This window comes from Fusarium verticillioides, chromosome 7, assembly GCF_000149555.1.
Source record: "Fusarium verticillioides 7600 chromosome 7, whole genome shotgun sequence".
Classification (NCBI taxonomy): Eukaryota; Fungi; Ascomycota; class Sordariomycetes; order Hypocreales; family Nectriaceae; genus Fusarium; species Fusarium verticillioides.
The window spans coordinates 835,621-854,475 of record NC_031681.1 but is presented as its reverse complement, the minus strand read 5'-3'; the positions used below and the strand labels follow the sequence as shown (position 1 = coordinate 854,475).

The following is an 18,855-nucleotide window of genomic DNA, read 5'->3' as shown; positions in this document are numbered from 1 at the left end:
ATTAATTTTTATAACATTTATTCTCAGTGATTTTGAGCTTTCAAGACGCGTGGTTACTCTGTTCTCAGCCTTGCACCAAAACGGTCCTAGCGTCACGCCCCAGTCGCGAAAAATCCGTGCTCCATATCCAGCCTCCCCAAGCTCTCGTCAAATTGTTTATCACCTTCAAACCGTCCTTCTCTCGCTATAGACTCTCTCAAACCCGACGACAACGCGACGAAAGCGAAAAACCCCCACGAGGTTTACCACGCGATTACGAGGGATTGGTACATTGATCGCAATTCCATCCACGCGCCTTGAGTCCGTCGCTTTTGATGATCCGCGATCTGCCTACAGTGGTATAGCAACGAAACTGGTGAAGCTACGCAGGCCCGCCAAGGGCTTCGATATTACTGCCCATAATGTCGTTTCCACAAACAACTCCGGTCCGGCCAGTTCCAGGCGCCTTCTTGAATACGCCGGCCGTCGCCTCGAGGTTTCAGTCGGGCTCTGATCCTGTGCGCCGACAGCTCTTCACCGGCAACGATAGCAACCAGGCCGTCTCACATAAGAGCTCGGCCCCTGTCTCGTCATCGCGAAGTGTCACAGCTACTGCGCCATCTGCACCAAGGACATCTAGTAACGATAATCTGATTGTCCCTACCGCGCTCCCACCTCTCCGAACCGAAAATGTCCCCCCCGTTGTCAAAGCGGCCAGGGCCATCAACGCCTGTCTCCAGTCTGATGGCCGGTATCCCGACTTGGATTCATACTGCCGACGTAGGTTTAAGAGCTTGGATGCGAAGGAATCTGCTAACAAACATCAGAGGGCGCGTCATCCGACTACGACCTTGAAAATACCGATTCTGCGATGGCCCCCTTCCACAAAACTCAGATGTACCCCATTCCGAACCAAGTCTTCGACCATTACAATGCTGGCGAGCTTCAGACTCTGATGGGACTCTTTGCCGAGATCAACCACGCCTGGGTCGTTATTGATAACTCGCTGTTTCTATGGGACTACACACACCCTGACCCCGAGCTGATCGGGTTCGAGGACCAACCGCATACTATCCAAGCCGTTGCGCTCGTGCCTCCTAAGCCAGGCATTTTTGTCAACACCATCACACACATCCTCGTCGTTGCGACTTCTTCAGACATTGTTTTGCTAGGTGTCTCGGCCACCGCTACCCCTTCAGGCTCCAAGACAGTATCTCTTTACCAAACGAAAATGCAGCTCCCCCTTCGTGGTACCGACGTTCGTGTTATCACTGGATCTGCCAACGGCCGAATCTTCTTCGGAGGAAGCAACGACATCGACATTAATGAACTTTACTATCAATCTGAGGAGAAATGGTTTTCAAATAGATGCGGTAAGATCAACCATACGAATCCCGGCTGGTCCTCAGTTGTTACTCTACAAGGTGGATTCTGGTCTCACAAGACTCCCGAACACCTTGTTGATATCGTGATCGACGATTCGAGAAACCTCGTCTATACCCTCTCGAGCCGATCGACCATTCGAACATACCATATGGAAGGCCCCGACCGACTGAACAAGGTTATTGAGAAGGAGAAGCTCCACTGTCTTCGCGACATTGCTCACATGATCAACCAGTCTAGGTTGTTGAGTGACCAAGTGAGCATTGTCTCGATCAGCCCCATCTCTAAGCAGGAAGCGACTAAGCTTCACTTGATGGCTCTGACAAACACTGGGTGCCGTCTATTCTTCAGTGCGACCAGTGCTGCGTCCTACATTTACGGTTCCTCGACAAACCTGGCCCCACAAAGTATGCAGATTCAGTTTATCAAGTTTCCCCCTGGTCAAACCTCTCGTCGATCTACATACCCTGGCGGCGAGACGATCACCGATTCCGAATCCACCTCGCTGTCTTACAGCCGACAAGGTGCTCGATTTGCCCCTGGATATTTCTTGGATTTTGTGAGCAAGGAATCTAATCCCAACGAGGATACCCTCTTTGTGTCTGGACCTGAGACGGGACGTCTTAAGAACACGTCCCCGACATCTCCTTTCAAATACCATGAATCTGCCAGCTGGATTGACATTGGCAGCCGAGCTGAAGCTGTTGGATTAATCACAAAACCGTTCGCAGCGGCACCACAACCACTTGGCTTCGGTAATGAATTGGCTGTGCAGTTCGACGATGCGCCTAGTGAGTTCGCCATTCTCACCAACACTGGTGTACACATCGTTCGACGAAGGCGTTTTGTGGATATCTTTGCTTCTGCTATTCGAGGTGCTGTTGGAGACGAGGGGTTGGAACTGGTCTGCCGCCGCTTTATTAATAATTATGGCCGCGTGGAGACTGTTACTACCGCTCTGGCTGTTGCTTGTGGTCACGGTGGTGACTCTAAACCTGGTGCAGCTCGTGCTATCGATCAGGCAACTGAAGACCGAGCACGATCCGTATTTGTCGACTTTGGTGGACAGCCTACGATGGCTGAAACCGACAGCTCATCCCTTACAACCGATTCCATTAACCTCTCTTCTCGACACGACGCTCTAGCTCTGTATCTTTCCCGACTGGTACGCCAGTTGTGGAAGTCAGTAGTTATTGCTCCTGGTGTGTCTGCTAACGGTGGTATCACCATTGGTTCCACAATTCCCCTTTCCAAGTTGAATACTGTCCAGGAGAACTTGGAGCGCTTAAAGAGGTTCCTGGATACCAACCGTGGCCTCATTCAAGGCCTGTCTGGCCCATCTGACCTCCAGCATGTGTCTAGTCGTCAGGAGGAAGTTGCTCTTCAGGCCGAACATCAAGCTCTTCATGCTCTCCAGAAGTTGATGGAGAGCATTTCGGAGGGTATCTCGTTTGTGCTTATGCTGTTCGATGAGCGGGTTGCTGATATCTACACTCGACTCGATGCTACAGCTCAACAACAACTCAAGGAACTGACGTACGAGAAGCTCTTTTCTCAAACCGATGGCAAGGATCTTGCCAAGCTGCTCGTCAAGGCCATTGTTAACCGCAATATCGAGAGTGGCTCCAACGTTGAAACTGTTGCTGACGCCCTTCGAAGGAGATGCGGCAGCTTCTGTAGCCCAGATGATGTCGTTACTTTCAAGGCCCAGGAACAGCTTAAGCGGGCTTCTGACCAACCTCTTCTGACAAACCAGTCGCGAAGCTTACTCCATGAGAGCTTGAGGCTCTTTGAGAAGGTCGCTGGTAGCCTCACTTTTGCCAACCTTCAGAGTGCTGTGGAACAGTATATCGCTCTCAAGTACTATGCCGGTGCTATCCAGCTGTGCCTTGTGGTCGCCCGCGAGAAGGACAGGGGTAACACAGCTCTGTCCTGGGTCAACGACGGCAAGCCCCCTGGAGACCCCCGTGCCAATGCTTTCAATGACCGCAAGCGTTGTTATGACATGATTCATGACGTTCTGAGTCACTTGGACGCTGCATCAAGCAGTGAGCCTGAAATGGTCGACGGCAGGCTGACATTGATTGCTACCAAGAGGCTTGAGGCCTACGAGGTGGTGAACGGGTCGGATGACGAGGTGTTCCACTTTGACCTTTATGAATGGTACATCCAACAAGGCTGGACGGATCGAATTCTGGCTATCGACTCACCCCACGTTATTACTTTCCTTCAGCGACTTGCTGGCACAAATATCGAGCATGCTGACCTGCTCTGCCGGTTCTACACCAATCGAAGTCGATTCTTTGATGCAGCCGAGGTGCAGGCGGAGCTTGCCAACTCCGATTTCCCCATCAGTATCAAGGACCGAATCAGATTGCTCAGCTTGGCCAAGGCGAATGCCAACGTTTCAACGACTGGTGTTAGCCGACAGCAACAGCAGCTGCTGAACCACAGTGTCACAGAACTGCTTGAGATTGCTCACATCCAGGATGATCTCCTGGAGCGTTTGAGAGCTGACGACCGCATCGACCCTGAGAGGGCCCTCGAGATTGAGGAAGCTCTCAAGGGTAAGATTCAGGGACTCTCCGAGGTAGGTTTCAACTGTTCTCTCTTAGCCAATAACAATTACTCACATACTGCAGCTCTTCAACGACTATGCCGACCAAGCCGGTTACTACGACCTTTGCCTGCTCATCTACCATGTTGCTGATTACCGCAACCATATGACCATTTCGGGTACATGGAGCAACCTGATTCAACAGACACACGATGAGGTCATGTCTCGTCTAGAGAACTCAGAACCAGGAATGCCATCGCCCCCATTGCCTTACGAGTCTGTGACCAGCAAGATCCAAAACATCGCCCACCGCACATCCCTCGACAGCTTCATCTTTCCTATCCAAGACCTACTTCCTGAGCTCTGCCGTTACGCAGTGGCTTACCAACAAGATGCCACAATCGGCGCTGATCCCACCTGGCCCGTCCAACTATTCCTGACGTTGGGCGTCTCCCATGACATGATTGTCCGTGTTCTGGAGGGCGTTTTCGATAGTCAAGACTACGGCTTCAGTGGATCAGTGAGAAACCGCATGATTGAGCTTATCGTTTATGTGGTCAACGACTGGGTGGCTGAAGCCCGTCGACGTGGAGGTGCCGGGAAGGGTGGTGCCATTGGCCCCTCTGTAGCCGACCTCCTCAAGAGATGCGATGCCGCCCTGCCACCACCGGGACATGGAAACAACGCTGGCGGTGCAGACCTTGCTGATGTCAGGCGAGTTCTCAAGCTGCTGAAGAGAGAGGTGGATGGATTGTCACAACGGGTTCCGACGGGAAGCCTCAGATTTGCATAGGTAGCGAGCTGAGGGCCATGAGAATGGATGGGAAGCAAGCATCAGTTAGTTAGAGTCTAGAGAATTGGGAAGCTTTGAGTAGGTAGTTGGCAGTTGGGGGTGCCCGGCCTACCAGGCCACATGTTTTTGTCAAGGATGATGGATATGCTATGCTATAGGCGCCAATTGTCATGAGGGTGCGTTGTACTGTACAGGTCCAAAGGGTTTTTTCTCAGTTTTTTTACACATGTAATTATTAAACAAGACATGGGGGTTTTGATAAAAAAAAAAACCCGGCGCCCCTTTGAAAAGAATGGAAAGAAATGCAACAGCGAAGAGATATGTTTACCTACCTACCTATATCAGGCTGCGTCTCAATAACAGAGCGGTGTCGCCGACATCCCAGTGATAATGCCTAGTGATATCTCTTCCGTAGTGATTCAGCATCGGTGTACAGTATAGTAGCACAAGGCAACGACAGTGTATGCAGCGCTACGTTGACTCTGCAATGCCGCTCGCCCTGTGAAGTGAGACTTGGAGGCGGTGGGAGGTCGTATTGGTGGGTGAGGCCTGCATGGTTGCTCGCCTCACTTTGGGGGGAGAGGACCAGGGCGAAGGGTAACACGCCACGCTTGAAAACGAGTCGTAGCAAAAGGGCCTCACTGCGTTTGGAGCGGGCTTGGGGAATTGTTTTGGGGGGCGAGGGATTTTGGATATATAAGATTGGGGAGGTTGTGGTGTTGTTGTCAAGGCAGACTCCAACAATCTTTTGTTTCTTATAGGGAGCAGCACTTTATAAAAAACATCAAACCACATATTCATATATAGCACAACTCGTTTCGACGACTTGACGCTTAAAACTTCCGATTCACTATGACTTGAACACTCTACGACGCCTTTCCTTTCCTCTCTCCAGGAGCTGGTCTCCTACCCACCAACGCAATGAATCATCAACAATGATATCAAATACGTTTCACCACGCTTCAAGCGTGAGTCTTTAACCCAGCCCAATCAAGCATAATAAAAATAAAAACATACACGAAAACCGCTTCGCTGGGTACCACGTTCCAGACCAACTGTTCGCGAGAACACTTCAATTACACAAACCTCGCTTGGGTTGGTCGGCTATACTACCAATGCCGGGGTATGGTTTCCAAAATAAAAGGGGAGAACATTCTGTATTTCAGTCCAGGGCGGGGATGAAGATACACAAGGGGGAGGTCATTCTTTATAGATGGGGAGGTATTGCGGGGAGTGTGCGATAACTAGAAGGGTTAGATGGGGGTGGAGGGCAAAAGCGGTCATTTTAATGTATTCTAGAAGATACAGCGTCGTTCGTTTTGTATACATTTAATATTGTATTATATGAAATGTGTATTAGAGGGTGGCTACTTTGTTAAGTTGATCTTCTCAACTGTCACAATACTATTATTTCTGATACTGGCCTGTCACTGGAACTCTGCAACTATTCTTAACATTGAACACCTAGTGGACAATAACCTGCTTGTTATTTCTGATCGTCAAGTAAAAGACCAAACTTCTGTTCCTCTCAAACTCGGACTGACTTAATCAACTCTCCCAGTCATACAAATCACTTTGAACTCAATATCCCATCCCTTTCCCCCATGTTTCTCGACCAAATGCCTCCTCAACAACTCCTTAACCTCCTCCAGCGGATGCTCCCTCTGTACTTCCTCACTCCACCAAGTCTTCATCAGCCAACCCAGCATCATTCCAAACTGCAATATATAGTCCTCTGCACTTTCAATAGTGTAGCTGTCATCATGCGCAGTCACTTTCACATCTTGAAACCCTTCTTTCTTTAAGTGTTCTTCGATCCATGCGGGGTTTGTCCAGTCCCCTTGGTCGTGCATTTGCATCTTCATGACTTCAGGTAGTTTGGCTTCAAAAGGAAATGACGCGAATGCTGTGCGTATGTCGGGTAGCCAGAATGTGTTGTCTTTGTGGAAAGTTGTTGCACCGAAGATGCCCCCTGGCTTGAGGATGCGTTTGGCGTCTGGGCCTCTTAGTTCTGTTCTGGGGAGTTCAGGAAGGATACTTACCAGCTAGGACGGCATTTGGATCAGGGATGACATGGAGTGCTAGACCAAGACCAACATGCGTGAATGAATTCTCAGGGAGTCCAGTGTTCTGCATACATCGTTAGTGTCTGACGTTTCATGGTGTAAGTCAACTCACTGTCGCATCCAACTTCTTAACCTCTGTATTAACCCATCCTTCAGCGTCAAGTCTCTTCTTTGCCACACTGATCATACCGTCCGAAGCATCAGCACATAGAAACGTGCTCTTTTCGAGTATGTCCTTCGGCAAAACCTGCTGGACCGCATGTGTCAAGACACCACTTCCACAAGCATTATCCAGGAATGTCACAGGCGTTGAAGTCTTTTCAGATATCCCCATTTGCGTAGGAAGAGGCTTGATTAGGTGTGGCATCATAGTCTTTGAAGCGTACAGCATCTGAGCTTCCATGGTAGCGCTGTCATAGTGCTCTCTGAGAGTCTTGAGGGCGTTTGCGGTTTCTGAGGAAGTCATTCTGGTGAGTCGGGATGTTCTTAATTCAATTGTTCGTATTAAGTGGATCATGAATTTAGTTTGAGTTGTCATTATCATTATGTTCAGTTCGTGAAAGGTTAGTTATATATAAGTCTGTTGGGAAGTTTCCGAAAAGTCACCGCTGTACGGAGACTAACTCGGAGCCTTGGCATGGTATTTCCAGAATATTTATGATGAGGCCTGCATAATTGAGTATAACTTATTCCACTGAAGATTGGTCTATAGTGCGTGTTTGTATACCAATCGGATAGTCTCTTACAAAGTATATCAGTGGCCTTTAAAGACTCCTTCTTGTCACTATTTAGAGTGGCTACATGGTCTCGTATCTGCAGCCTTACCCAAATCCCTAATCTGTACTAAGAAATGATTACTGTTTCACTGAATCTAATCAGATACTCAAGTATGTAAAATATTTAATAAAGTTCATTGTAAATGCTTCCCTTTCTTGGCGCTGGAATGAAATGACACGTGATACACTGTCGAGTCCAGGGTGGCATCTTATCTCCACATACTTAGCATCGAGCCAGCTTCAACTCAACCCTCCACAGCTCGCTAAACAGACTTTCTTGATCGCCATGTTATGATCTTGATGCTTAATATAGACGCTTCAAGTCGCCGAATAAACGAGGGTGGTTTCTCATCAACCACTTCTTTGCGCCTTCGAATCACACCGCTATCATGATCGCTCCCATCGCCTGGGCCTTCGTCGCCCTGGGCGCATTAACGCCCCTCGTCACAGCGAATCCAGAAGACGGCCTTCCCTCATATCACTACGGCGCTCCTATTCCCGTAGAATGCATGAACCGTAACTCGTACGAACCATCACCCAATTACAGCCTCATCTCTAACAAGGCGCAGAGAAACTGGCGAACATGTCGAAAACGAAAAGCACGAAATCGAGTGGAAACCTTTCCCCATCTGCAACGAAACCGGCCGCTCTCTTGAATTCAACTACGGCACAGAAGGCGAAGTGAACTGCACGATAGCTATGATCGACGACCCTTTCTTCCACCTCCTCGAATTCTACATCCACTCCGATGCGCCTCTGTCATGTCGTATCCCTGCGCGTCCAGCGGCCGAAGTCGAAGTCGTTGGTGAGAAGGTCCCCGAGCGTGAATACGTCCCTGTTGTTTTCGCGCTCGCGGGTACATTACAGCTTAGCCATATACACATCAGCACGCATATGAACGTGTTGCTACATAGCACGCCGAAGCATCATACTCATGTTCACGACAGTGGTGTTTTGGATTCAGCGATTGCGTATAGTACCAGTCCTCTGCATCATTTACAGGGCTCGCATACACGAAAATTGGTCATTGGCGATCCATTACCGTTGAGCCTCTCTGTGCGATGGTTCCCTACACCGGCGCTGCCCAAGACAGAAGGAAAGGTAGAATGGCAGGGCCTAGGTGGCCATATTTACGCGAGCACTGTGTTCTACAGTCTCGTGTCCTTTGGCGCTGGTGTGTTGTGTGCTACTATGTACACTCTTGGTGTGATTCTGCCCAGGAGGCTCAAAGGACGAGCTCTTGGGGGTGCGACACCATTGGGATATGGAGTGAACACTATGGGCAATGGATGGGGATACTCGAAGCAGAATAAGAGAATGGACTGAAGTCCAGGTTCATATGTACAGTGCATTTATGGAGTCAGGGATGGATGTGGGATTCTTGCAATGTAGAACAGTAATGGGAAAAGCCAGAGGCAACAGTCCACATTGACTATCTGTCATAAAAGTGCCGTTTCGTGATTGTGTTCTCTACTGTGTCTTGGGCTTGGTATCAGTGCTCACACGGCGCAACAGTCGTGCGTACATATCAACAGCCATAGCGCCAGCTTATCTCATTAGTAAACATCTCAACAATCGAATAGGGACTTACGAATAAGCGCATAAGGGAAGTACGTCCCCCAGACCAAGTTCCTCTTATGCTCCTCGCTCACCAACTCAGGCCCCATCTCCAACAGCTCAGCAACACAAGCTACAGAGCTCATAGCCGTCAAGCAACCATACGCCAGCCCAGCGAGCTCAGCAGGTCCAGATGAAGGCTTTTTCGCAGCGAGGTTCCTCACGATGTAAATGGCGAGAGGGAACTGGACAAATATCTCAATGAAGAACATGCTGCGGAACCAGGCTCCGTGGAACTTGTCCCCAAAGAAGGGATCTCCTGAGAAGGAGAGGTACTGCTCTTTGACGTTGACTAGAAAGTGGAGAGGGGCATTGGGTGCAGAATAGATTGAATCAGGGTAGAATTCGGTGAATTCGAGACCTGGGGACTGTTAGTGAGAGCCTTGAGGTTGAGGTGAGGAAACGGACAGATCATGCCGATGAGTTGGAGTGAGATTATGACCAGGTATATCCAGTCGCGAGCTGCTTTTTGTGCCATTTTGTGAACGAGAACGAGTCAAGCAACGGGTGATATAATACAAGCAAGCAATTGGGGCAAGATTATGGTGTTTTTCTGTGTCAATGGCTTCTAGCTTTTGGCGCAAGAATGTTGAAGAGGGAGCCTGGTTGGGAAATGAAACATAATTCGGCGCCGGACCCTTGTTTCGTCCGGGCACATCCGGCCGAAGGTGCCGTCACCAATGAACAGTATAGGTACCATGGGCAGGGCATGGGTATAAAACAGACTTTGAACGGCAGTTAACATTGATCATTATTACCATTCCAGGTGTTCTCAGGTATCATTAAATAGTAATACACGCTATAGTCAAATCACACGGCAGCGTCAATCGCGCTATTGAGCTGCAACAGCAGTAAGAGACTTATCCAGAGCCTCCATATCGAACCCCGTCATCAAATCCGCCCAAAACTCATCGTCAAACTGAATATTAGCCGCCCAGTCTGGATTGCTCTGAAGCACGCTCGAGCTCTCCACCGTAGTCTGCGGTTGGGGCAATAATAGCTGCTGTTCCTCCTCTGGAATCTTTGACAAGTACCACTGTCGAATCCATCTGACTTTGAAGCACGACTTTAAAAACACACTGCTCCCGTCCTCCATGACCCTGCGTCTCCTATTCAGCCTCTGCGCCTCTTCATCAGCTTGAGCGAATTGATCGCTCAATCGCTGGAGGATATCCTGGAATTGAAGACGTCGACGTGCGGCTTTTGGATCCCAGTCTGTAGAGCTCTCAGCCATGATCAAGCGTGAAGCCGTGACTGTTACGAAGGCGAGGACGCATGAGACTGTGACGGGCAGGATGGAGATCTTTTCGGGGGGCAGTGTGACGTGGTTCTCGAGGGTGTTTTGGATGGCCTCGAGGCATTTCCAGAGATATTCAGTGCGGAGAAAGGGTTCGGTTGGGGAGGTGTCGCTGGATAGGAGGCTTGAGGGTTTCATGGTGAGGATTGGCTCGTACAGACGGACGAGGATGGAGTTGTAGTGGGCTCTGAAGCCAGCTGCGACAGTTAGCTTTGGTACTGTGATTGAGCCGGGAGACGTACGTATTTGCTTCACGATCTCGGGCTGTAGCTTAAAGTAGTTGTCCAATTCGCGATGGACGGTGTCAAGAGCCATGGCGGTTACGGCGTGGAATGTTGGAGGTGTTGGATCGAAGGGGTCGATGGATGATGGTATGACGCTGAAACCCCGATCGGCCAAGTGTTGCATTCGAACGAGAGAGACGAGATATATATCCGATTCAAACTCTCGTGCTTCGGCGAGGTTGTCGCAACAGGAAGCGAGATGTGTATTCCAGTGGAAGATGGTGCTCTTTCTGAAGTACGGGCTTAGTCTGCCACAATTGTTAGTCATGCTTGGTCAGTCAAAGCAGGTGGTTAGCTTACAGGTTTGTTATATGGTATACGCCGAGAACTGCTCGTTTTTCGGCTGCTGTCTGATGAACCTTCATCTTGAGTGGGTGTTTGCTCATGGACGTCCATGCATCGCCAAGAAGTGTCTTTGGTCCTCCTAGAAAGTGTCCCGCGTGCTTGTCAAGCCGTAGATCAATGACTAGACCAATAGCCATTTGTATAATGTTTGTAACTTGAAGCTCTCCATAAAAGTGAAAGTCGTTCCTGGTCAATTAGCAAAGGCACTTATACTTCAAAGGGAGACTCACCATGCTAAATAGATCAACATCGCTTGCAATATGTCAGTAGACTTCTCCTGCCTCACAACAAGATGCTCAGCAAGATATCTCCTAAACCACGCCTTAAACTCCATCTGCGCCTTATCATTCAGCGGCGAAACAACCGCCAATATCGTCCAGAACATTACCCTCGACTCAACATACAACTCCGAAGCACACATTGAACTCGGCACAGGAACAAAGGGAAAATGCGGCACGTAGTCCCTGCGGTATACAACAAGACGCTCAGAGGCTTCTTGCTGCGAGACGCGAAAGCCAGGGAATAGTTCAACGTCTGTGCTGAAGCGGACGCTGTCGTCGGGGATTTGGTTGGTGAAGGGGTTTTCCTGGGTGAGAGGTTGACATGGGGCGTGGGATTGGACTTCTTGGGGACTTTCTGGTGTTAGAGGGGAGAGGCCTTTGCGCTGGTTTGCGGAGAGGAGAGACACGATGCCATCAATCTTTTTCTCTAATTGAGCGACTCGCCTATAAAGGTCAGTCAAGTTTATATAAATGAATCAAGTACTGACGTTGACTTGCCGCGTTTTCGTCGCTGTGTAATTTCGGGTACTTGACAGTCCAGCTTCATCCTCAAGCATCTACACCAACAATTAGCCAACATTCCACATTGAACATCCTATATCATACCTTGAACACGTCTTTTCTACACGGCCAGAACCAGAACTAGGCCACTGACACTTCATCTTCAACCTCGCGCAATTTGTACAAGCCCTCGTCTTGTGCGCCACATCCTGGCGATCCTGATCCTGACTGATGAGGCATTCATCCATGGTATCACATTCATTCAAGGATGCCAAAAAAGATAATAAACGAAGATGAAAAGTGTAGATCGAATGGCACGAGATGCAGGTTCAGTCTGATTTACTGATGCGCCGGAGGTAATGATGGTTTCTCGGCCGTTAATCCCGGGTTTCGGGGGCCTTTATATCGCCCGGTCGTACGCGTGTGGCTGTTCCAGGGGGGGGGGGGGATTTAGTGCCTTTTTGCCATTTTTGGAAGGGATGTCGGGGATCGGGGGGCTTTTTGAGGGCCGATGGGCCGGTTGACAACGATCGTAAGACATATCCCATGGAGATTGCACAGAGCAACACCAGGCTCATAATAATAAGTTAAATGAAACCAGTCTGACTATAGGTCTTCTGATACTTATTATCGTGCATATCAAGTGAAGCGCAACAAGATATGTTCATTACTTGGTCGAATGGCCGAGTATAAGTGCTCGGAGTTGGAGAACTGAAGATCCCGATGATACTTGTGTCCGTCGTAGTGCTTACATCGAAGTTGAGTGTCCCCAAACATTATTTTTATCCATGACAGGCTCATACATATATCCAAGACATTCTTTTTGTGATTTTGATGAAGCTGATCTTAATTAGTCTGCGTGACATGATCCATCATGATGTAAGACCATGGTTATTTCAAGTATCAGTTCCCATGATGACGACCTTACAGAATATACAGCCAATATAATTGAAAACAATCGTTAAACATTTCATCATATCCCAACTGTGATCTGCAATGGCAGTTGTCAGAACGGCCAAAACTTGACCCGTCTTACAGTAGCTAGTGAACCTTTATGCATCCTATCACCAAGTGCCAGCCTTTGAATTGTTCGGTGGCAACTATTGGGCATTAATCACCCAGAGTCACTGTAAGTAAAGGAAATATCGACACAGATTGACTGTCTCATGGCGGATGAAGATTGGTCAGTTCTCACGGTCCGAATGAACATCATTTTGATATAGCATCAAATCACAATCATGATATCACATTTACAAGAACAAAGAGCAAATTAGGGAAAGTAAATCAATTTCCAACTAACCTACCTGTAAAATGATCTATTAACAACGCCAACAAAGCAAACCCAGATCAAAAGACTGTCCGTAGATCCATCGCTTGGAGAGGAAAAACTGGCTATCCAGGCAGATCAAGATAATCTCCAGTTCCGCACTGACATACCTAGGATCTTCCTCTTCCACCAACTCCCTGCCTCTTCTTCTCCTTCACCAGGAAACTCTGACACCCCAGCTGGTGGTGTTATATAAACACCCGGCTGCAGTCCACTTCTGCCGTCTTTTTTTGTGCTTTTTTGTTTTAACCTTTTTTTTTGGAGCTTTGTTAGTTTTGGAAGGATATGGGGGGATGGCTAAACTGTTAGAATCCTGGATTCTACATGTCTAGCCCGGGGAAGGGGAGCTTACTTCTCCTTCTCGGCCTCATCCTTGTCACCCTCATTCTCAGCCTCCTTCTCGTCATTCTCGTCCTTCATCTCCTCATCCTTCTTCTTGCCTGCCTTCTCAGTCTCCTTGACCTCATCCTCGTCATCGAAGCCCATTCCTAGGAATGGAGCCACCTCGGACTGCATCCGAAGAGTGCTTCGACGGTTCGCACGCTTCTGCTTGCGAGTGAGGACGGTCTCAGAGCTGCGGTCAACAGGCTCGTTGCCGAAGTTGCCCATAGAGGCGAGGACTGTGGAGCTGCGGCGACGGCCCGCGCTCTCCACGGTGTTAGTGGTGTCGTTGTTTTGGGCTGACATTCTTGCGGGTTGGGATGGTCGTAGCTGATTTCGGTAGTAGTAAACAGTAGTAGTGAGTTGTGAAGAGTGTAGAGTTGCTGTGGTAATGGTGGGAGTGTGATGAGATGAGATGATGAATGAAGGAGGACGAGGGTGAAGGGCATACTGTATATATATGATTTCTGGATGAGGTGAGTTCCATGAAGTGTATGTAGATGTCCAAATGAAATGAAGCTGTTATTCATTGGATCTGGTGTGCTCTATAATTCATCTCGTCCGGTCTGATGAACTGACAGAGAGTAGACAATGTTCAGACCGGATGAGACGAAATTTATACGTGTATCAGAATCATTCACGTCTGATATTTGTGAACCAATACGTGAATAGATGATCCGGTGATGAGGAGCGGAAATCATTACGGTGACAGTGACGATGTGCACTGTTCATCATGCAAACACAAGTTGAGCGGACCAGGAGCTGATTAGACAGCGCCTAATGCTTTCGTGTTCACATTTTGCAGTTGCAACGACAAAGAACATCAGATAATTGGCTAATAACTAGGAATTGTAATGAACCGCGATGGGAGGAGGTGCAAGTCATTATGTACTCAGAAATTGGGCCAAAAGAGTCGAATACCATGTTATTGACTTCTATGTTACTATGTCGTCGTGTGCACTATTGATGCCTCTCATGTCTTCCAACCTACCCGCAGGGTCGCAAACAACGAGTAAAGAAGAACAATGTATCCTTGAACTCCTGGCAGCATATAGAGATAGTTACTAAGCTCAGGTTGATTTCGCGCAACCCTTTTCAAATTTAGCTACTGAAGGTTATGCCAGGAGCAAAGACAGAGAAAGGTGCCAACAGTAATGCAATAATCATACAGACTTAAGCCGTATCTTTTAATTACTTCCATCAAATCCAAACCCGTGGAAGGCTTGTCTAATTCTGGGTATACCTATTGCAGTGACCAAGATTTTGTTCGCGATTTTATACTGACCGAGAAACTTGATCAAACGAACTATTAGAGATCCCATCAGTGCTGCCCTAATACCATCCAGACTTTCCTAATCCCGGACAGGGTCAGGTCCAACAGGATCCTTGATCCAACCCTCAGGAATCTGATGAATGAAATCATACCACCAATCCCCTAAGACTTGGTACCCCTGATGCGTCGGATGAACGCAATCACTCAGAAGCGTGTCGTCAAAAGGCCCGAAATCTGCAGCAAGTACATACGAACCATTTGCGTTGAGTTCATTTGCCAATCTAGCAATATGATCCCGGTAGATCTTTATCCTCTCTCTCTGAGAGTGATAACACTCGCTATCACAAACATCGGTGATCATACCGATAATAATAGTGGCGTCAGGACATTTGGAAATCATCTTTTCGACCAATGATCTTAAGCGGTCGGTGGCTTGTTGAGGGTGGTTCCCTTCTGCGGAGACGTGATCCTTACTGTTCATGTCGTTTGTTCCGGCGTGGATGAGGATGAGGTTGGGGCGTTGTTCGAGGGAGGGATCAATGTGGTCGTTGATGTATTGGACTGTTTTTCCGGACCAGGCTGCCTAAGACCATATTAGAACAGATTCCCATTTTCTGGACTTTTGGAAAACTTACAAAGTGACCGTCTTTCATATCTCCCGCTGTCTTCTCAGTGCCAGCCCAAACGACCTCATTTCCTGGAGCAATGTTAATCAAATTCCTCACTAGGTAGTATATTCTTACCACTTAGGTCCTCTCCCAATCTCTTCCGATATCCATTTCCATCTGTCCCTTTTCCAAAGCCAACAGTGATAGAATCACCAACAGAAAGAATCCTCAGCTTAACACCGTCTTGAACAACTTCTCCGGGAGGTGTGCCTTTGAAGCTTAAGAAATTATTCTCTCCTGGTATGTCAATATCCGTAATCTTCTTTGAATCTGGCCCTGTTTTAGGATTTGCGTAGCCTTTCGTGATTTTATAAGGGATGACTCCAGCTAAGGTTGCTGCTGGGAGGAGAAGAATGGCGAGGTTCTTGAAGAAATGCATGTTGCCTTGGGAAATAGAATGAAGGAAAATTGAATACTGACAATGTTGGTTTAGATATCGATATATATAAGAGAATTTATTTGAGTTTCGTGTTGAGGGCGAGACAAACTTAACGCGGAAGAATAACCATCAGTGGAACCAAAGTCAATACCTTCCACCCCAAAATACACATAGTTCTCACCGGAATTCCTGAAAGGATTTCTGTGTGAGACTTTGAGTTATTGTGTCATCGTAGAGAATAATCACTTGCTATAAATGCCTCTCAAGCAAGGCAGTGTTAATGCAGTGTAAGTCTACGAGATGACCATCAAGGAGTAAAAGAGAATTGAGCGTGAAACCTTATGCCGTTTTTGACTCTCACGCCACAGCTCATTGGCTATAATCGTTCTGAAAGCATAGTTTCGAGGTTATCTTGCTGCAGCGAATTGCGAAACTTACGAGTCAGACTTTCATTGTTAACAGGCTCAGAGACTGTGACAACCACGTGTAGGATTCCGCTTACACGACAGCGCCGCATTCCTCCGAATATAGTGTTCAACAGTGTACATCAACTCAGCCTATTGGTCACGACATAGTCATACGAAACGTTGAATACGAGACCGATGCTCGGCCCGGGTTTGGCACTATGGCAAGGCCCTTTGGACGTTGACCCAACCTGGACAACGCCAGGAAAAGATTGGTATAATCTCCATTTGGAAAGCCGCAATCACAGCTCATCCAATTGGGTTCTCAACCGCCTCTATCAGCGTAATTGGTTTAGTGGTAAAATTCTCCGTTGCCATTCGAGCAGCGTCGGGGAGCCCTGGGTTCGATTCCCAGATTACGCATTGAAACCGACGGTTGAGACGAGACAATCTTTTTGCTGTTGTTTCTTTTTGATTTGGTCAAGATATGAAGGTTGGGGCATCTGTACAACGAAGTGAAGCCATCGTGAGATTGTGAATGGAGAGGTCATAGCCAGTCGACGACTCGGAAGGTGCGACTTCCCTCTATATTTCCATTCGCATATACCAATTATACCCACTTTAATTTGTAGAAGCTGCTATTCCAGAAACCTATACACTTTTAGAGCATGAGTATATTTAAACTCGAATAGATTTCTTGACATATCATAGACTAAAAATGGCTTTGCTGGCCATTGCATCTTGAAGAAGGCCATGCTTCCCCAACATACGTATGTCCTCATACTATTTTCAGCTTCGAAGTCCCAAGATCGGCTACTGGCTGAGAAATGAGATTTTGGTAGTTGTCCATTTGAATATCCTTACTTTAGTAATAAGTCCGTTGTGTTTCTCTCAGCAGTCCGAGTATCATCAGCAAAAGAACGTAATGCTCAGTCTGAAAACAATTGAAGAATAATTCAACCACTACGAGCTTTGACATTTTCGATAGTAATCCAGGCCCATCAAGCGAATTATCAATCTTGATAATTCACTTCAGCCTCATTTTCAACGCCAGATTCAGACACTTCAGAGCCAAATCAATGATATCTCATCTTGACTTTGGCTACCAATGTCTCAAAGCCCGGCAGTTGATACGAGGAAGGAAAAGGGGGTTGCATTTCGCGGATCTTACTTATCCCGAGCTCCAACGCCCGCACGTGAGACGAAGCTGGCTCTCCACCTCATCTCAATATTCTCATCAATCTGAAGCTGACATGACAGATCAACATCAATAATTGACACGCAATTGATTCTCTGCATCTTGATATTCAATCATTAAGTCACTCTTTTCTACCTTTTTACGCGAAAATGCCGTCTCCGATCGTTGCCGCTACACTCCAGGCTGCGGGCCTGTCGACCATCTCTAATATCCTTGCCCAATTCATTGAGGCTCGTCAACAGAGTGTGAGTTTGACAAAATGAGCAGCCTTTATATCATATTTTGGAATAAAAAATCTCAAAATTTGGAATCGCTGCTATTATCAAGTCCACTGTCTAATTTCCGCAGCGTCCGGTCTCCCTAGACATCGCCCAGCTTCTGCGCTTTGTCTCCCTCACATTAATGACCGCTCCCCCAAACTATCACTGGCAAGGGTATCTGGAGCGAACATTTCCCGCCTATCCTGCTGCTAGAGGGCCACAGCTTGGGCGTCTGAATGATCTTGAGATGCAGCCTACTGAAGATGCACCCGAGCTCAAGGAAGGCTACGAGGAGCGCATGGCGCAGATCAACAAGGACAGAGAGCCTCAGTTTAGCATGCGCAACACTATAACCAAGTGGTTCGTTGATTGTATCACTGCCGGAGCTATAATGAACACGATTGCGTTTTTGATCATCATGGGTCTGATGAAGGGTCAAGGCGGTTCTCAAATCTGGAGCAACATCAAGACGGTGAGTTACTAGTTTCTATCTGCGAGCTGCGCTAATATCTTGCAGGAAACCATTCCCATCATTGTGGCTGGCTACAAGATTTGGCCTGTTGCATCCATCATCAGCTTCACTTTCATCCCTGTCCACCGACGAATTGTGTTTTTGAGCTTCATCGGTCTTCTGTGGGGAATTTACATGAGTCTGGTGGCTTCACGGGTATAGATCGTTTAGTGTTTCATTCACTTTCGTTATCTCGTGTTAAGCGAAGGCCGAGTTTGGCAGGCTTTGTATTTTTCATGTATGCGCCACGAGGGGAAAACCTCTATTAGCTGGATTGTTTGGTAAAGATCGCCTAGTTTACAGTCTGTTATACTGTTGTAGCGTTGAATCGAAACAAATCTTACTACACGGAAAATAAGAGGAGTATGTTAAGCTGGCCTCTAGGGAGGACGATTGATTCAACAGTGTCCATGGGGATTCGACATCTGCCCGCGGTATTAGATTCGTTTGATTTTGCGTTCGGAAAGGGTTAAAACTGCAGCTTCAGCAGATCAGTTGTTTATATCTTCTTCGGTGCAATGATTCGTTGAATGTATCAAATATAGACTATCGTAGTACTATTGTTGGCCATTGAA

General features: G+C 47.7%; 8 protein-coding genes and 1 non-coding gene across 9 annotated transcripts; 4 read left to right on the top strand and 5 right to left on the bottom strand.

Moving 5' to 3' along the window:
* Window positions 1–139: 139 nt before the first annotated feature.
* On the top strand, window positions 140–5,049 carry FVEG_06813 (hypothetical protein). Its single transcript, XM_018895231.1, has 3 exons — window positions 140–759; window positions 807–3,952; window positions 4,005–5,049. Exons 1-3 carry the CDS (start codon window positions 402–404, stop codon window positions 4,710–4,712), a joined length of 4,212 nt encoding a protein of 1,403 aa, XP_018752455.1. The 5' UTR covers window positions 140–401; the 3' UTR covers window positions 4,713–5,049.
* Window positions 5,050–6,142: 1,093 nt separating this feature from the next.
* Window positions 6,143–7,341, bottom strand: FVEG_06812 (hypothetical protein). Its single transcript, XM_018895230.1, has 3 exons — window positions 6,891–7,341; window positions 6,755–6,842; window positions 6,143–6,708 (listed from the first exon to the last, which is right to left on the bottom strand). The coding sequence occupies exons 1-3, from the start codon at window positions 7,320–7,322 to the stop codon at window positions 6,257–6,259; spliced, it is 972 nt and encodes a 323-aa protein (XP_018752454.1). The 5' UTR covers window positions 7,323–7,341; the 3' UTR covers window positions 6,143–6,256.
* A 451-nt stretch (window positions 7,342–7,792) lies between these two features.
* On the top strand, window positions 7,793–9,013 carry FVEG_06811 (hypothetical protein). The gene is made up of 2 exons (XM_018895229.1): window positions 7,793–8,077; window positions 8,124–9,013. The coding sequence occupies exons 1-2, from the start codon at window positions 7,944–7,946 to the stop codon at window positions 8,878–8,880; spliced, it is 891 nt and encodes a 296-aa protein (XP_018752453.1). The 5' UTR covers window positions 7,793–7,943; the 3' UTR covers window positions 8,881–9,013.
* On the bottom strand, window positions 8,860–9,845 carry FVEG_06810 (hypothetical protein). The gene is made up of 3 exons (XM_018895228.1): window positions 9,580–9,845; window positions 9,146–9,532; window positions 8,860–9,101 (listed from the first exon to the last, which is right to left on the bottom strand). The coding sequence occupies exons 1-3, from the start codon at window positions 9,647–9,649 to the stop codon at window positions 9,025–9,027; spliced, it is 534 nt and encodes a 177-aa protein (XP_018752452.1). The 5' UTR covers window positions 9,650–9,845; the 3' UTR covers window positions 8,860–9,024.
* An 86-nt stretch (window positions 9,846–9,931) lies between these two features.
* Window positions 9,932–12,227, bottom strand: FVEG_06809 (hypothetical protein). The gene is made up of 6 exons (XM_018895227.1): window positions 11,985–12,227; window positions 11,867–11,935; window positions 11,328–11,822; window positions 11,053–11,283; window positions 10,711–11,000; window positions 9,932–10,665 (listed from the first exon to the last, which is right to left on the bottom strand). Exons 1-6 carry the CDS (start codon window positions 12,125–12,127, stop codon window positions 10,004–10,006), a joined length of 1,890 nt encoding a protein of 629 aa, XP_018752451.1. The 5' UTR covers window positions 12,128–12,227; the 3' UTR covers window positions 9,932–10,003.
* Window positions 12,228–13,554: 1,327 nt separating this feature from the next.
* Window positions 13,555–13,893, bottom strand: FVEG_06808 (hypothetical protein; the record flags this gene model as incomplete). Its single annotated transcript, XM_018895226.1, has 1 exon — window positions 13,555–13,893. The coding sequence occupies one exon, from the start codon at window positions 13,891–13,893 to the stop codon at window positions 13,555–13,557; it is 339 nt and encodes a 112-aa protein (XP_018752450.1).
* A 1,046-nt stretch (window positions 13,894–14,939) lies between these two features.
* FVEG_06807 (hypothetical protein) lies at window positions 14,940–15,907 on the bottom strand (the record flags this gene model as incomplete). Its single annotated transcript, XM_018895225.1, has 3 exons — window positions 14,940–15,443; window positions 15,496–15,557; window positions 15,604–15,907. 3 exons carry the CDS (start codon window positions 15,905–15,907, stop codon window positions 14,940–14,942), a joined length of 870 nt encoding a protein of 289 aa, XP_018752449.1.
* Window positions 15,908–16,652: 745 nt separating this feature from the next.
* FVEG_15944 lies at window positions 16,653–16,734 on the top strand. The gene has a single exon. It is a non-coding gene; the product is annotated as a tRNA-Gly (tRNA).
* Window positions 16,735–17,547: 813 nt separating this feature from the next.
* Window positions 17,548–18,770, top strand: FVEG_06806 (hypothetical protein). The gene is made up of 3 exons (XM_018895224.1): window positions 17,548–17,754; window positions 17,858–18,241; window positions 18,287–18,770. Exons 1-3 carry the CDS (start codon window positions 17,659–17,661, stop codon window positions 18,440–18,442), a joined length of 636 nt encoding a protein of 211 aa, XP_018752448.1. The 5' UTR covers window positions 17,548–17,658; the 3' UTR covers window positions 18,443–18,770.
* Window positions 18,771–18,855: the final 85 nt, after the last annotated feature.

Bases quoted from the DNA above. Each gene is read 5' to 3' on its own strand.
- FVEG_06813 (XM_018895231.1), top strand. From the start codon at position 402: ATGTCGTTTCCACAAACAACTCCGGTCCGGCCAGTTCCAGGCGCCTTC. The intron at 760-806 runs GTAGGTTTAAGA...AACAAACATCAG, and splicing joins CTTGGATTCATACTGCCGAC to AGGGCGCGTCATCCGACTAC. The intron at 3,953-4,004 runs GTAGGTTTCAAC...CACATACTGCAG, and splicing joins AGATTCAGGGACTCTCCGAG to CTCTTCAACGACTATGCCGA.
- FVEG_06812 (XM_018895230.1), bottom strand. From the start codon at position 7,322: ATGATAATGACAACTCAAACTAAATTCATGATCCACTTAATACGAACA. The intron at 6,843-6,890 runs GTGAGTTGACTT...CGATGTATGCAG, and splicing joins TTAAGAAGTTGGATGCGACA to AACACTGGACTCCCTGAGAA. The intron at 6,709-6,754 runs GTAAGTATCCTT...TAAGAGGCCCAG, and splicing joins TCCAAATGCCGTCCTAGCTG to ACGCCAAACGCATCCTCAAG.
- FVEG_06811 (XM_018895229.1), top strand. From the start codon at position 7,944: ATGATCGCTCCCATCGCCTGGGCCTTCGTCGCCCTGGGCGCATTAACG. The intron at 8,078-8,123 runs GTACGAACCATC...AACAAGGCGCAG, and splicing joins GAATGCATGAACCGTAACTC to AGAAACTGGCGAACATGTCG.
- FVEG_06810 (XM_018895228.1), bottom strand. From the start codon at position 9,649: ATGGCACAAAAAGCAGCTCGCGACTGGATATACCTGGTCATAATCTCA. The intron at 9,533-9,579 runs GTCCGTTTCCTC...AACAGTCCCCAG, and splicing joins CCAACTCATCGGCATGATCT to GTCTCGAATTCACCGAATTC. The intron at 9,102-9,145 runs GTAAGTCCCTAT...TAATGAGATAAG, and splicing joins CTTCCCTTATGCGCTTATTC to CTGGCGCTATGGCTGTTGAT.
- FVEG_06809 (XM_018895227.1), bottom strand. From the start codon at position 12,127: ATGGATGAATGCCTCATCAGTCAGGATCAGGATCGCCAGGATGTGGCG. The intron at 11,936-11,984 runs GTATGATATAGG...TTGTTGGTGTAG, and splicing joins GTAGAAAAGACGTGTTCAAG to ATGCTTGAGGATGAAGCTGG. The intron at 11,284-11,327 runs GTGAGTCTCCCT...CTAATTGACCAG, and splicing joins ATGTTGATCTATTTAGCATG to GAACGACTTTCACTTTTATG.
- FVEG_06806 (XM_018895224.1), top strand. From the start codon at position 17,659: ATGCCGTCTCCGATCGTTGCCGCTACACTCCAGGCTGCGGGCCTGTCG. The intron at 17,755-17,857 runs GTGAGTTTGACA...TAATTTCCGCAG, and splicing joins TTGAGGCTCGTCAACAGAGT to CGTCCGGTCTCCCTAGACAT. The intron at 18,242-18,286 runs GTGAGTTACTAG...AATATCTTGCAG, and splicing joins TCTGGAGCAACATCAAGACG to GAAACCATTCCCATCATTGT.